Consider the following 15984-nt stretch of genomic DNA (forward strand, 5'->3'; position numbering starts at 1 on the left):
ACTGTTATGTAGCCACTCTACAAGTTACATCAAACAAGGTGGCAGATTGAGGTGATACAGTCCTTGACTGTACTCCTCCAGACTGCAGGTGAGGGGAAGAGTTGCAGTTTTTAAATGAGATCCCATGTGACAAATCTCCACATGTAGAAAATTAGTCCACTTGGGAAGAAAAGTCTAATACGGCCCTCTTCCCGATGTGCTCTTCATGCAAAGAGGGGTTTTTGTAACCTTGGGAGCATGCACAAATGATTTCTCCATTCAGTCCTGCATTCTACCAGCTCCTTTTGCGTCATACTGAAGAGCTCTCACTGAAAACAGGCCAGATTTCTTGCAGTCTCCCAGCCTGGATATGGGAAGGAAGACCACAGGTGGCATTCAAGAACCACACAGGATCCATCCATCTTCTTGCCACTGAACATGGCTCCTCTTCTCTTGCCATAGCCCTTTCCTAGTCACCAATAAAGTCCTCATTAGAGGTCAGCCCATAGCTGTCACATTCTCTGTTGGACAGAGAGTTGGGTGAGCCCTGAGTTCCTCTGGCCATCCATCAAGTCACGGTGATCATTTCTGACCAGATATCACTGGGTGACTGGCTGTGGGCACCAAGAAGTGTCTGGATAGAGGATGCAGTGAAGGGATCGGAACCTAGAAGAGAAACAGCAACAGCGATGGGAAAGAGAGCTCTGATGCAGAGGGGAGGGACAGGGCTGTGCAGGAGTGACACATGCTCCCCAATGCCCCATCCAGCACCAGATGCTCTCTCGCACTGCACTGCAGCGGAATGTCGAGATGGAGGCTTCCAGACCTCGAATCCTGCATTGATTTAACAGCTAAAGTACAACCTGCCCAGCCCCTTGGGTCTGAACAACCTTGAATCATTTGGCTACAGTTCCAGAATTTGCAATACAGGCTCAGCTTAAAAGGATGGATAAAAGATAACGAGCCCACAAGTAGGAGAAACGAAGCCAACACCCCAGCTCCCAACTGCAGGCCTGGATGCTTCATTTGCATTTATCCCAACACAAAACTCTGCCAGTTTTCACTCATCTCTTCAGCTCACCCGCCCTTTCAGCCCTAAATGTTCTGCTGTCAAAGGACATACCTGGAAGGGTCATCATGCTGGGAGAAAGGGCCAGCTAGCTTGATAGCATTGAGCTTCTTTTCAAAAATGCCGTAGCTAAGTGTGACCTGCAAATGCAAGGAGAGAGACAGAAATGAGGAACAAGTATGTCCTGAGTCATATGTTCCTTTATGCATCACAATGAGAGACATCACTGCTTCTGAGCAGGGCATTTTTTGTAGAAAAAGTCCAGCAGGAACTCATTAGCATAATAGGCCAAACCCAGCAGTAAAAACTCATTAGCATATTAGGCCACACCCTGACAGCACAGCTCATTAGCACATTAGGCCGCCCCCCCATGTTACCAGAAGTGTGCTCATCCAGCCACACCCACCTTTTGCTTCTTATTCTGTTTACCTTGTTTGTTGTCAAAATCCAGGGCCTTTTTTTGTAGCAGGAACTCCTTTGCATGTTAGGCCACACACCCCTAATGTAGGCAATCCTAATGAGTTTCTGCTGTTGGGTGTGGCATATTATGCTAATGAGTTCCTGCTGGGCGTGGCCAACTTGGGAGCCAGCCGGAACTCTGTTCCTGTGCGTTCCTGCCCAAAAATAGCCCTGCTTCTGAACAATATTTTATCTTGCATCTACTCAAGACTTCCCATCATGGTCTAGTCTGAAGAACGCTCCTGTATGCCTTGTGCTATCTTTCAAACTGAGACACAGGACAAGGGGACATTCATGGCCTAAGCTCTGTTATGTTCAGATCTCTAAACCACGTGAATTGCAAGCAATTTAGACATCTTCCACATCCCCAGGCACTCCATGTCTCCTCTTCTTCCTCTGAACAATCACCCTGCAAGGTGTGAGACTCAAAAACTGAGCTACACACAGTTAGCTGAATCGCATGGTGCAGCACCTAGTGGAATGCACCACTTCAGACCGCAGGAGGGCTGAGCATTTGCATTCTTGGATTGTTCCCTGTTTTTGTTTTAACTTCTCCCTGGCTGCATGCCTTTAGATCCGACTTAGCTGCGAATGCCTGATGGACCCTGTATGCTGTGAATGTCTGAAGGATCTAAAGTGCACGATTAGACTGCAACATCTGGGAAAGGTACCAGAGTTGTCGGCACCCCGTGCTGCCCCACCACAGACAACAGGGGAAGTCTGGTCCTAACACTTCCCGATGGACCACAAATGGATTTTCCCTAGTCTGATCACTCAAGCGCACTGCTTAGTCCATCCCAACTCGGCGCCATTTTCCCTCCACTTAGGAATATGCATAATCAGTCCATTGAGAGCTCAATGGAGAACTCTTCGCGCAGGGGCTCAATTCCTTGTTTATGTGCATGCGTACAAAAAGGCAAGAAAACCCCACTTGCCCGAACATGCTGTCTGATCGCACAGTGATGGGCTGCACCCACAGCAAAACAGATTATCCTGGGATGTGTGATCGAGCAACTCCATGCCAAATACCAACAGATGGAATAGGAGCACTTCCTGACCATGCCAAATGGCATGTCTGACCGCAGCCCCCATCTATAAATCTAGCATGTCAAGGATAAGTATTGTCGCCCTTACATTTTCCATTGCTGTTTGATTTTTTTTTTAATGTGCAAGAAGATATTTTACTGAAGGAACATTCCTACATATGCATTCCACCACCCATGTTCTGAAATGGTACAGTCCAAATAGAGCTGCGCCATGTGATCTGGATGGTTGTGTAGCTCTGCTCTTGGGAGACAGGTGGGCAATTTACTGGCATTCCTCCTCCAGAGAGGAGGAGGAGGAGGAGGGGCTCTCCTTGCGCTTTTGACTGGCAGGAGTTTTATTGGCTAGTTAATTGCCTTTTCATCCCCTTGCCTGTTCTTGCAGAGAGAAGTATCTGGGGGAAGCATTTGTCAGGAAAGCCTCGTCTAAATAATGCATGATTGATTCAATCAGTGTCACAATTACTGAGGAGATGATGTGAATGGCTGCCTGCTCCACTCTCCTTCTCCTGACCGCTTCTACCCCCCCCCACACACACACAGGCAGCTTCAGCCCCATATTGGTAGTGCTGCAAAGGTAGCAGGGAGATACTTGGTCACCCATAATGGAGGGGGGGATAGAATGTCGCAAAAATGTGCACAACTTGGGCATGGGAAGAGGCTTGTATTGTCTCTCTGTTGTTGCTGCAGCTGCTAGTATAGCACAGTAGCAACTAGGCTTCCACACAGCAAGTTTCCCTGGTAGGTTTTTTTTATAACATTATATTAACGGGCCATTATACATACGCATCAGGTTCTCTGAACACCTTTAAGACCCACAAAGTTTAGTTCTGGGTATAAGCTTTCGTGTACATGCTACCCACCTGAATCCAGGTTCTGAGTTCTCAGCTTGCTTGCTTTCTTATTTTTGTCTCTAGCCCATTTTTGTTGCAGAGATGTGCTTTCTTCCACATATTGCTGCAAGGACTAGAGACATACTTTTAACAAATGAAATCCAGGAATTCAGAGAAGCTGATGCATATTTGCGTATAAATATATATTGATATAACACTATTAAATTGGAGATTTTAAAAAAGAGAAAGTCCTTATGCAGTAGGGAGAGGAAATGCCTACCGAGGGGGAAATGGCTGCTATGTGGGTGGGACCAGGAAAATCTGAACATTTCTACCCATATGGCATCTATCCAGGCTTTGCTGCGATCTTTCCCAAAACGTTGGAGCAAAGCAGGTTTGAGAAAGACTGGAGAAAAGTCGGAGAAACCCCAGGAGGTATATGAGTGCACTATGATGCTATAGGGAAGCAGGGTGGGGGAAACACCCTTTTTCCCAACAGCAAACAACTCAGGGCAAATAAGCCTGTGCAGAAATACCCAGACTCATCTGGAAGATTAGCTTCAGGGTACATGACACAGCACATCCCAACTGAATTAGGAAGATGCTGCATCACTGTGGGAGAAATGCAATCCCAAGGGAAGGTCATTGACATCTGAACCAGAAATTACCAAACACCTGTGCGTTTCTTCTGGCGAAACTCAAATGTTTAGAGGAAGTTCCAAATCACCCTAAAGTTCCAAATCATTCTGGTACCTGCTTGGCTAGTTGGTCTTTCTGCATTAGCTGTAGGTTCTCCAGGTGAGAATGGAAGAGGTTATTAGCAAGCAGGCGGCCCCCTAACTTGCACTCAACGATATAGCCCACCGTGCAGTCATCTGGAAGTCGGATGCGCTCTGAAGTGATCAGGAAGTTGCCACCACTAAAAAAAAAATAACAACCAACAGGCCAAGATACATTTGAGTATCTGGGGAACACAAAAGATGCTTTGTGGCTCAGAGAACAACAGGACCATAGCTTAGTAGCAGAGCATGTGCTTTGCTTGCAGAAAGTCCCAGGTTCAATCCCTAACACCCCCCAGTTAAAGCCAGAAAAATCTTTGGCTGTGTTATGTCTTAATGTAATAAAGACACGAGTGAGCTTATGCACTGTTCTAGTACAACAGACCATTACTTGTATTGACTTAAAGGGTCAATCAGGGAAGCCTTTGCCTTCAGCGGGAACCACTCTCATTGGTTCCAAGCTCCATGTTCCTATTGGTTGTTATCTGTTTGCTGGGTGTGGGTTTGCCCGTGCAAATCACATATAAGTCAGCCTTGATCTATGTAGTTTTGTCTTGGTGTTGTTAGGAGCTGAATAAACATGAAATCACTTGGTTAAGAGCTGCCTCGATCTCAGTTCATAATAGGCTGTAATCCCGAAGAGCCACTGCCAGTCAGAAGAGGCTCAAAACAGACAAATAAGCCTTGGCTTCGTTGCTTCACTAGGATTCTCATTGATCAAGTGTGTTGTCTGGGCACCTCCATATTCACAGAGGTCATTTCGGGGGGGATCACGGGGGATCGCAGTTCCCCCGGGTGAGGTGCAGGGGGGCGGGGCACACAACAAAGCCCTGCCCCCTTTTTCTGGCAGCCCCCTGCTTCCAGCCTCATTTTGTTGCAGAAGGAGGAAGAAGCAGGAGAGTAACTTGGCGTCCTCCCCCTCTGCCTGGCCGAGGCCACTCCACATGGCCTCCGCAAGGACTCCCAGCCCCATCCAGGAGCTTCCCCGAGGTAGCTGTGTTAGTCTGTTGCTGCAAAATAGTCCAAGAGTTCAAATAGCACCTTTAAGACTAACCTTTAAGACTAAGACTAACTGAGTGGTGGGTGTGGCCTTATGACACACTTCCGGTGATGGCAGGGGGTGTGGCATATGCTAATGAGTTATGCTAATGAGTTCCCCTAGCTCTTTTTCTACGAAACGACCCCTGCGTATTCATACTGGTCCTTCAGTGCCTACGTTTGTATGTCAATACAAAACAAAACAGTGCCTGCGTGGGTATTCAGGTTGCTGAGATACCCAGAGAATGCTGACCAAAGCCGAAGGGATGTAATAACCTGAGTGAGCGAGCATGTTTGCAGAATATCAAACTACAGTGCTAGGAGATACACTGGCCATTTCATTTTAATGCCCAAAGTCTTTGGAACCTGAAAAAGCCCAGGCCTTGGCAGCCTTGTGGAGTTTTGCTGGATATCAAAATCACAGGAGGCAGGCGCACCTGTTCCTGAAAGATAAGCTGAGTATGAACATCCTCTCGTGTCCATCTCTGGTAGATAAGGTGGAGTTTGGAATAGTCTCTAAATATCTAGCTTAGTACTGCCTGAACCTGAACCAAAAAGATCAAGGGCCACATTAATTTGAGAACAGGTTTTTCAAACTCTTCTGAAATCAATTAAACTGGCATCCCATCTAACACTGGCCAAATGAATGTCCTCAGTCCATTACTACATCAAATCCATAATGGTGCTTTTGGCTACACTCCCTTTTATATGGGTTCCTGGTAAAGTTACCATTGCACAGCCCAAAAAACTTCCCTGTGGAGCTAATTCCCCCACGCAGCAGGAGAAGAGGCAGCAAAGCTTCTCCCACCTGTTCTCTGTCAGATAATGGACCATCCAGTCTCCACCTCTTTGGCAACACGCCTGGAATCTGGCTCATGACAGGAAGCAGACAACAGGGCTAGGAGAAGAAAGGGCAGGAGCAGCCATAGCTGACTTTTCCCCATTGCACTGTGGAATTTAAGACTACACAAACTGTCATGTACACTGCATTCATTTTGTATTCAGCCCAAAGTGAAAGAACCTGCATTGACTCTAGACTCAGAGCTAGCGTGGTACAGTGGTTAGAGTGTCATACTGGGATCTAGGGTTCCCAGGTCTGGGTTGGAAAATACCTGGAGACTTTAGGAGTAGTTTTGGGAGAGGGTGGGGTTTGGGGAGGGGAGGGGCCTCAGCAGGGTACAATGCCACAGAGTCCACCCTTCAAAGCAGCCATTTTCTCCAGGGGAACTGATCTCTGTCAACTGGAGATCAGTTGTAAAAGCTGGAGATCTCCAGGCCCCACCTGGAGGCTGGCAACCCTACTGGGATTTGGGAGACCCCAGTTCAGATCCCCAGTCTGCCATGGAAGTTCACTGGGTGACCTTGGGCCAGTCACTCCCTTTCAGCCTCACAGGTTTGTTATTGTTGTAAGGGGGAAATGAAGGAGAGAAGACTGATGTTGTAAGCTGCTTCGGGTCCCCATTGGAGAGAAGAGCATAAGTATCCAAACAATAACAGCAGGAAGTGCGCTGAAACAGTTCCCCACACTACCTTGGAGCACCTGTTCTACCTTCATGTCAGCATCTGAACTGATATTTTATAAAGAAAAGACAAAGTGTGTTAAGTTCCTCAACTTAAAAGGTTCGTGTTTTATGTTTTAAAAAGCTTTGTTGCCACTTTGTGTTTCTGGCTTACTTTGTGTGCAATGAGAAAATTAATGAGACCATTCAATTGAAAAAGTTCAAAAAGGAGAAAGGAAGCTGCTGTTTTATTATGATTATTTCTGCAAGAACAAGGTATCTCGATACATTAAAGTTAGAAGAAATTTTTCATTGTCCAACTTAAAAAAAAAATAAAAGTGGTGGTAACTGTTATTAAAAATGATACTTGTTGTTTTAATTTTAAAGACTCTCTCCTAATATGAAAATAGGCAGCTTCTTAAATAAAAAGGTTTTGTAGGGAGAACAAGACTTCACCTTGGGATGGATTTAAGGCCCTAATTCCTAATCATGTAGAATTTTTTTTCTTGGGATATTCCAGTGCGTATATGAACTGGGGGGAAGGGAAAGGTTATTTTAGGAGGGAATATGAGTGAGATGTTACGGCCTAGTTTGAATAAATTACAAGAGGCTCATTTTTTGACTGCAGTGGATTGCTATGAATCTAAAGCTATTAAAACCTTATTGTTGTGTGGAGATACTGTTATCCATCAACTTGAGATTACACTTTTTATTCCCTTCCTGTGTAACTCACTCGCATATTGATGACTGTTGTTACACAAGGAATTTTATCCCAAATCACGGATGTTAAGAGTCTGCCCCAGGTTTACGCATCTCTTGCACCTGATAGTAATACAAAGAAGAGTTGGTCCTCCCACTCATTTCGATCTTGGAGATTAAATACTTCAAAATGACTGCGTTAAGAATAATATATGGCTAGATTTCTTTTTTTGATAATAGACTAAACTCCACACTGAGGATGGATCAAAGACTTATCTTGGATGCAGGGAAGGCGCTGGTGACAAGACACTTTATTACACTTTCATCTTGTTTAAATTAAAAAAGGAAGCAGCAGATATTTTGAGAGAAATAAGAGACCTAGAAAAATTGCATAAACAGACAATTTAAGAAAAAGAGAAGAAACTCACCCCCTTGAGACCACAATATATAATTACAAATTTTCATAATATGGGAAAAGCCTTGAATTTCTTGAAATGAAAGGGAATTTGAGAAAGCAAATAGGTGCCCAAATACAACTGAAAATTAGCAAAGGTAAAAAGCGTGGGGTGTCAATCCAACCCCATTAAAGGCAGAGACAGGTTCTGCATCAGCCATCTCCAATCCATTTGCTCATATTGGTACTTATCTGTACTCATCAGATAAAATAGCTGAATCTTTAAGCAAACATGATATTCCAAATGCACAAGAGGTAGCTGAAAGTTTGCATTACTTGGGAAGAAGACAGACAAGATATTACCAAACATCATAAAATCTCCTAACAGGATAGATATCCCATAGAGTATACAACTGAAGAGCATTACAAACAATTTGGAATATTCTGCTAGACCCTTTCACATTGACAATTATTTATTCACAATATGATTAAGGGGAAAGTAGGATTGTTCTGCAGGAAAACAAAACGGAAATAGTTCAGAAAAATCTCAATATTATCTCTTATTTAATAGAAATACTATTAAATCAGGCTTGTAAGATCTCAACACTAGTTTTGGTTACAATATTAAATAAAATGACAAATAATTACATTAGAGCAGACCAAATAGGATTTCTAGCTGATAGAAAACATAATATGAATATAAGGAAACATATATATATATATTAATTAAGCAGACAAGTTGGATGTTACCTGGGGTTGGGGGAAGAATGGAGAGAAGGAGTTTGATCATTTGGAGTGGCTGTTTATGTTGAAAATCCCTGGGAAATTTATGAACACACATGCAGCAGGTTTATACTGAATCAAACCCTTGGTCCATCAAGGTCAGTGTTGTCTACTAAAGACTGGCAGTGGCTGTCCAGAATCTCAGGCTGATGTCTTTCACATCACCTATAGCTGAGTCCTTTTAAACTGGGGATGCCAGGGACTGAACCTGGGATCTTCTGCATGCCAAGCAGATGCTCTACCACTGAGCATATACTTTGAGTAGGATTCAGACAAGACCTGTTTATGATTTCTCTCTTAATATAGGTGAAAAATTAATGCCAAGTATGTTTCAGCAAAAAATAACCATCACCATGTACAGGGGTCGTTTCGTAGAAAAAGAGCTAGGGGAACTCATTAGCATAACTCATTAGCATATGCCGCCACCACCACCCCCGACATCACCGGAAGTGTGTCATAAGGCCACACCCCCTGACATCACCGGAAGTGTGTCATAAGACCACACACACCGCCCCCAACGGTCCCGGCCGCCACCGCCGGCCTTGCAGCTCCACTGCCGGGCCCAGCGGTGGACCTGCAAGGCCGGTGGGAGTGCGAGGAAGCCCCACGAAGGCTCTCCCTGGCCCCAGGCAGGCAGGGATGGGGAGAGGCAGGGAGGAAGCAACTTACCCTCTTCTACTGCCTCCTCCTGGCTGAATGAGGGCCGGAAGCGGGGCGGCCGGAAGCAGGGGGCGGGGCTTCGTCATGTTCCCCGCCCCCCGTACCTCACCCGGGGGAACTGCGATCCCCCGCGATCCCCCCTGAAATGACCTCTGACCATGTACCGTGTTTCCCCGGAAATAAGACACTGTCTTATATTTATTTTTTCTCAAGAAGACACACTAGGGCTTATACCACAAATGCATAGAAATCCTGCAAGGGCTTATTTTTGGGGTAGGTCTTATTTTTGGAGAAACAGGGTATGTGTTCTTCTTGGAAACAGTTCCAATGCCCAGGGGAAGAAAACACTGCATTCATGTCACTGCATGAGCTTCTGTCTATCACAGTTAGGCAGAGTGTGTTATATCATACCATAACCCTTTACTGATATCACTCAATTATCTCATCCTTTCCTTAGTTTATTTTCCCTACTTTATTACATTTTTCACTTCACCAAGTACCTCTGAGAAAGTCTTGAACCTCTAACCCCTCCAATCATCCATCAAACTACCCAAGTGGTACAGGTCCCCACACAGAAACTCTCACCTGTTGTATTATACTAGGCCTAGGGCTGCCAAACGTCAGGTGGGGCCAGGAGCTCTCCTGGAATTCCAACTGATCTCCAGACTACAGAGAAAATTGAGAAAATGGCAACTCTGAAAGGTATGGCAGTCATTAAGATGCTACCGGACTTCTATGGTATGGCAGTCTTTAAGATGCTACTGAACTTTTGTGTGCATCAGAGGCATTACATTTAAAGATCGCGGTTAGGTCCAACCATTGTTTCCACTGGTGACAAAGGGTAGGGGGGGGGTAAAACTCGGACCATCGAAAAAGGCTTTGCTGAGGATCATGGGACCTGCATGGATAAAAGGCATGTGGGATAGGGATTGTAGTAAGGGAAGCGATTTAGTGTGAATGGAAAAGCAGGCTGGATCCAACCTCAGATATATAAAAGAAGTCTCTATGCTGATGGTGTGGTATCAGAGGAATTTTAAAAATCGCTGACAAGAACTCTTTTGGTTATCTCACACTTTCAGTGATGCATTTGTTTATAAGATTCCGTCAGACGAAGTTCAAAATTCTAGCACTGAATCCAGATAGGTGCATGAATGATGAACTGTCCTTATTTACCAGAATTTTGTGGGAAACTATTACATTAAATATTGGAGAATATCTATTTCTGATTTTCTGAATTTGTTGTTTGAGGATAATTGTGTTACTAAAATCCAAAGCCATTTTGTTATGGGATAATTTAAATATCTGATGGTTTGCAAGAATCCATTTGGGGGCTCTTTTTATTCCAATGAAACTAAACTGAAGATATAGCCATAATATATTACTAAATTAATTTGTGTTGGAAATTGCCCAACTGTTGCCCGTAATCCACCCTGAGCCTGTTCATGGGAAGGGCAGAATATAAATTGGAAGGAAGGAAAGAAGGAAGGAAATTGGTATCTTTACAAAATAACAGCAAAGAAAGGGGGACCAGCTGTACCAAATATTATACTTATTTCCTTTCATCATATTAAGTAGCAGCAGGGCAATAATTTGGCTCCAATAAAAATATACTGTTAAAATTTGCTTCCTTGGGTTATGTATCGTAGCACCAGGGGTCATTTCCTGCAGGAGCGCACAGGAGCGGAGCTCCGGCAGTAAAGAGCCCAGCGGGCAGGCACATGCAACAAGCCCCACCCCCTGCTCCCAGCAGCCCTCAGTCAGAGCAAAAAGCTGCCAGGTAAGCTGCAGAGCCCCACCCCACCCCACCGGGCCCCCGGTCCAAAACAGTCCAGTGGCACCTTTAAGACCAAGTTTTAGTCAGGTACAAGCTCTCTCTCCTCTGTGAAGACAGATCTGCACGTCCCCCCCCCCAATAGCTAGCAGTCCAAAACAGTTCAGTGGCGCCTGAGCGGTGGGTGTTGCCTTCTGACACACTTCTGGTGACGTCAGGGGGTGTGGCATATGCAAATATGTTAAGTTAATGAGTTATGCTAATGAGTCCTGTGTAATGTATTGAAATGATTACATGAATCACCTCATAGGACTCCCATGTTAAGCTTCGAGCCAGACCAGGGCTCCTCTGAGCGAACTTCCTATTGGTCGCTTCGTAACAGCGACCAATCAGAACGATACCATTCCCTAGGAGGGAAAGACTCCCATTGGTCCTTAACCAAGCAATCTCATTGGTTGTTAAATGTAAATAGGCGTGGCTACATTAGCCCGGTTATGTTTAAAAGGAGCATAAGCTCCCACTGTTTTCTGTTCTGGTTTCTTACTGAGTTAGTGCTTGCTCGTTACTTCCAATAAAGCTGAATCACTTGCTGAATCACTCTAAGAGTCCTTTGTTAGCGCGATCTAACAATTGGCGACGAAGGTGGGATGTTAGAGCAGGTAGGCAGCCCTGCGGACATCCACACTTCGGACTCGGAAGAAAGCGAGCAGAGCACAGCAGCCGATCCGGCGGAGGCGCCACCAGCTCCGGTGCCCAAGTCTCCCACGATGGCTGGAAGCCAGAAGTTCGAGTGCTTCGAACCCTCCTCAGAAGACTGGGACTCCTACCTGTCCAGGTTCGAGTTCCATCTGGAGACCCACGACATCACCGATGAGGCGAAGAAACGAGCATGCCTCCTGAGTTCCTGCGGGAAGGGGACCTTCGACATAGCCAGGTCGTTGGTGGCCCCAACTGATATAAAGACTGTCACCTACGCTGACATCACGGAGAAGCTTAAGGCTCACTATTCTCCACAACCGTCGGAGATCGCCTGCCGGCACGCTTTTTACAAGCGGAACCAGGCCGGAGGCGAGACCATCGCAGATTTCGTGGCGGCCCTTCGCAAAGCCGCACGGCCATGTAATTTCCACAACGTGGAGGAAGCCCTCAGAGACCGTCTCGTCTGCGGTCTCAAAGATGAAAGGCTGCAACAGAGGCTGTTCGCCCGCACCACCCTGACCTGGGCAGTGGCCTACGAAGAGGCCGTGGCCGCGGAAGCAGCGGAGAAGTCCACGAAGGAGGTCCGCCAGCGGGTGGCAGAGCCCAGTATACACGCTCAACGAGACAGCGAGGGCGAAGACGCGGATGATGACGTCAACGCGGTTCGAGGCAAGCGGACCCCAGCGAAGACTACCAACGTCAAGCCTTGCTCCGGTTGTGGCGGGAAACACCAGCGCGACTCCTGTTGGGCTCGTGATGTCGACTGCAGAGCGTGTGGGCGGCGTGGTCATCTGGCCAGAGTCTGCAGATCAGCAAAGAAGGATCCCTCAACTAACAACCGGTCAGCGCAGAGGGGCACTCCAGTCAGCACCCAAGGCAAGACCCGTTCCTCAGCATCGGAAGCAAGCTGCCAGTTGACGGCGACCTTGTCGAGCGCATCGGCCGTAAATCGCACCAGCAGCCAGGGCAAGATCACCGTGACTCCACTCCTCGACGGCCGACCCTGTACAATGGAGGTGGACTCAGGATCGTCCGTGACGGTGATTTCTGCCGCGTCCTGGCGCCAGTTGTTCCCGAACCGAAGCCGGCGGCGGCTCCAGCCTGCGGGAACCAGAGTGTCCGACTTCCAGGGCAACCGAATTCCCTTGGCCGGACGGGACTCTGTTACTGTTGAGTATAAGGGGAAATGTGTTAAACTGTCATTCCTGATTGCAGAGGGAGACCGGGTTAACCTGCTAGGGTTAGATTGGTTTGAGCCATTGGGCATTGGTATTTCTGGGATTAACAGGATGTCTGAAAATAAATGGGGCATGCTGTACGACCTGTTCCCTGATGTATTTGCCGAAGGGTTGGGGAGGTACAAGGGCCCCCCGGTTGCGTTTGACTTAGATCCGTCAGTCAAACCTATTAGGTTGAAGTATCGGAAAGTACCTGTGTCTCTCAAACATAAGGTGGAAAAAGAGATTGACAAACTAGTTGAGCAAGGGGTTTTAGAGCCAGTACCATACAGCAAATGGGAGACCCCGATCGTAACCCCTGTCAAATCAGATGGGTCCATACGACTATGCGCCGATTACAAATGTACGATTAACAAGGCGCTGCAGCAACATTCGTACCCGGTCCCGGTAATAAGCCACATTTTGGCTTCCCTGGGGGGTGGCAAGATTTTCGCCAAATTTGACCTGGCCCAGGCATACCAGCAGTTGCCTGTCACCCCGGAGGCTGCCGAGGCCCAAACAATTGTAACCCACCAAGGGGCTTTTAAAGTGAACAGGCTGCAATTCGGGGTCAACGTAGCACCTGGGATTTTTCAGGGCCTCATGGAACGTCTACTAAGGGGGGTACCTGGCACAGTGCCCTATTTTGACGACGTGCTGATTGCGGGCGGGTCTGAACAGGAACTACTGGACCGGGTTAAAGAGGTCCTCAGGCGTTTTCAAAATGCCGGTCTCAGAGTTAAGCGCTCAAAATGCACGCTCGGGGTGGAAAGTGTGGACTTCCTGGGGTTTCGCATTGACGCAGAGGGAGTCCACCCCACGGATGAGAAGGTATCTGCAATCCAAAACGCCCCCAGGCCGGTGAGTAAGAAGGAGCTCCAATCCTTTTTAGGACTCCTGAATTTTTATCATGCGTTTTTACCGCATAAGGCATCAGTGGCGGCCCCTTTGCACGCGCTTTTGCACAAGGAGGCAAAATGGAAGTGGGGGCAGGCCGAGGAAAAGGCTTTTGTGGGAGTCAAGGAGCTGCTGACATCTAATGCCGTACTCACGCATTATGATGAACACAAGCTCCTGGTGTTAGCTGCTGACGCTTCACCTTTTGGAGTAGGCGCAGTTTTAAGCCATCTGATGCCTGATGGGAGCGAAGCGCCTATCGCTTTTTATTCTAGATCACTATCTGCGGCAGAGCGGAACTATGCCCAGATAGACAAGGAGGGTCTGGCGTTGGTAGCGGCTGTCAAAAAGTTCCATGATTTTATTTTTGGCAGACGATTTTTGCTGGTCACTGACCACAAGCCGCTACTGGGGATTTTTGCGCCCGATAAGCAATTGCCAAACATCATGTCCCCACGCATGCTTAGATGGGCGATATTTTTGCAGGCTTATGATTTTGACTTAGAGCACCGGCCTGGGAAAGCGATTGGGCATGCGGATGCCCTCAGCCGGTGCCCGGTGCCGGACATTGGCGCAGACCCTGCCCCCGCCTGTGAGGTCTTGGCAATTGAGGAGCTTCCTCGACCCCCGGTATCATCCAGGGACATTGCAGCACACACGGCCAAGGATAGCGTGCTGTCCCGAGTATTAAACTGGGTTTGGAGGGGGTGGCCGGTTGGAAGCGTTGAACCGGAGTTCGGCCCTTACAAAAGCCGTCAAAATGAACTATCCATTTCTAAGGGCTGTGTATTATGGGGGAACAGGGTGGTGGTTCCTGACAAACTCAGGACGAGAGTGTTAGAGTCGCTGCACGAGGGTCACCCCGGTATGGTACACACCAAAGCGTTGGCCAGAGGGTATGTCTGGTGGCCGGGGCTGGACAAAGAGATCGAAGAATGGGTACGAGGGTGTCCCAAATGCCAGCAAGTCAGACCCGATCCCCCACAAGCTACACCCCAAGGCTGGGAGTCATCTGGTAAACCCTGGGCCAGATTGCATATAGATTTTGCTGGCCCTCTCCAAGGGCAAATGTTCCTAATTGTGGTGGACGCTATGTCCAAATGGCTGGAGGTCGTGCATATGAAATCGACCACATCACTTGCTGTGATCCATGCGCTCCGCCGACTTTTTGCCACCCACGGGTTGCCTGACGTCATCGTCAGTGACAACGGGCCTCAATTTGTGTCTGAGGAATTTAGGCTCTTCCTCACGAGTAATGGCATACGCCAAATGACTTCGGCCCCTTTCCATCCGGCATCTAATGGCCAAGCCGAACGGATGGTCAGGACGGCCAAAGAGGCCCTGGGTAAAATGGACGAAGGGGACTGGAGCCAGAGGCTGGGCTCCTTTCTTTTGCTGCAGCACACCACCCCCTGTAGTGCTACAGGCCGTAGTCCGGCCGAATTGTTAATGGGGCGGAGACTCACGACCCGTTTGAACCGAATGCACCCAGACCTCACTGAAGAGCAATCCGAGCGTACCACGGCGCAACCGAAGGTGCGCATGTTTGAAAAAGGGGACAAGGTTTTCGCACGAAATTATGCAAACGGGCACTTATGGCTTCCTGGGGTTATATCCGACTCTGTGGGTACTCGAATGTATGTGGTGCAGTTAGCTGACGGTCGAATATGGCGGCGCCACATAGATCAGTTAAGGAGACGTTGGGCTAGGGACAGCGCTGACTCTCCGACGGCTGAATCCCCTGATGTCGAGTGGACACCCCCAGAGCAGGCGGTGAGTACCGAAAGGCCCGGTACTGTCCCCGAGTCAGGGCAGAACCCTGTGTGCGGGGCTGAAATCCCAGTAGAGTTGGTGCCTGAACCAGGCTGTAGTGCACCCCACAGTGACTCACAACCTTGTGTGCCCATAGAGCCTGCACCGCTTCGCAGGTCTCAGCGTACGCGGCAGATGCCGTCTTATCTAAAAGACTACGAGTGTAATAAAGTATTTTGGAACAGTTGATGTACAACAGCATGACTTGAATGTATGTAAATAATAAAACAATTGGGATGATGGCTTAACTTAGGGGGGAGGAATTGTAATGTATTGAAATGATTACATGAATCACCTCATAGGACTCCCATGTTAAGCTTCGAGCCAGACCAGGGCTCCTCTGAGCGAACTTC

The 15984-nt window shown here is 47.6% G+C and overlaps 1 protein-coding gene across 1 annotated transcript in view; it reads right to left on the bottom strand.

The window, feature by feature from the left end:
- Window positions 1–515: 515 nt before the first annotated feature.
- MFNG (MFNG O-fucosylpeptide 3-beta-N-acetylglucosaminyltransferase) overlaps window positions 516–15984 on the bottom strand; it is a 36096-nt gene continuing 20627 nt past the window's right edge. The window contains exons 6-8 of the mRNA XM_015405966.1: window positions 4137–4302; window positions 1103–1188; window positions 516–645 (exon numbers count right to left, since the gene is read on the bottom strand). Coding sequence (XP_015261452.1) covers window positions 579–645; window positions 1103–1188; window positions 4137–4302 — 319 coding nt within the window. The 3' untranslated portion in view covers window positions 516–578. The remainder of the gene's footprint in view (window positions 646–1102; window positions 1189–4136; window positions 4303–15984) is intronic.

This window comes from Gekko japonicus, unplaced genomic scaffold (genome assembly GCF_001447785.1).
Source record: "Gekko japonicus isolate JY-2015 unplaced genomic scaffold, Gekko_japonicus_V1.1 scaffold385, whole genome shotgun sequence".
Classification (NCBI taxonomy): Eukaryota; Metazoa; Chordata; class Lepidosauria; order Squamata; family Gekkonidae; genus Gekko; species Gekko japonicus.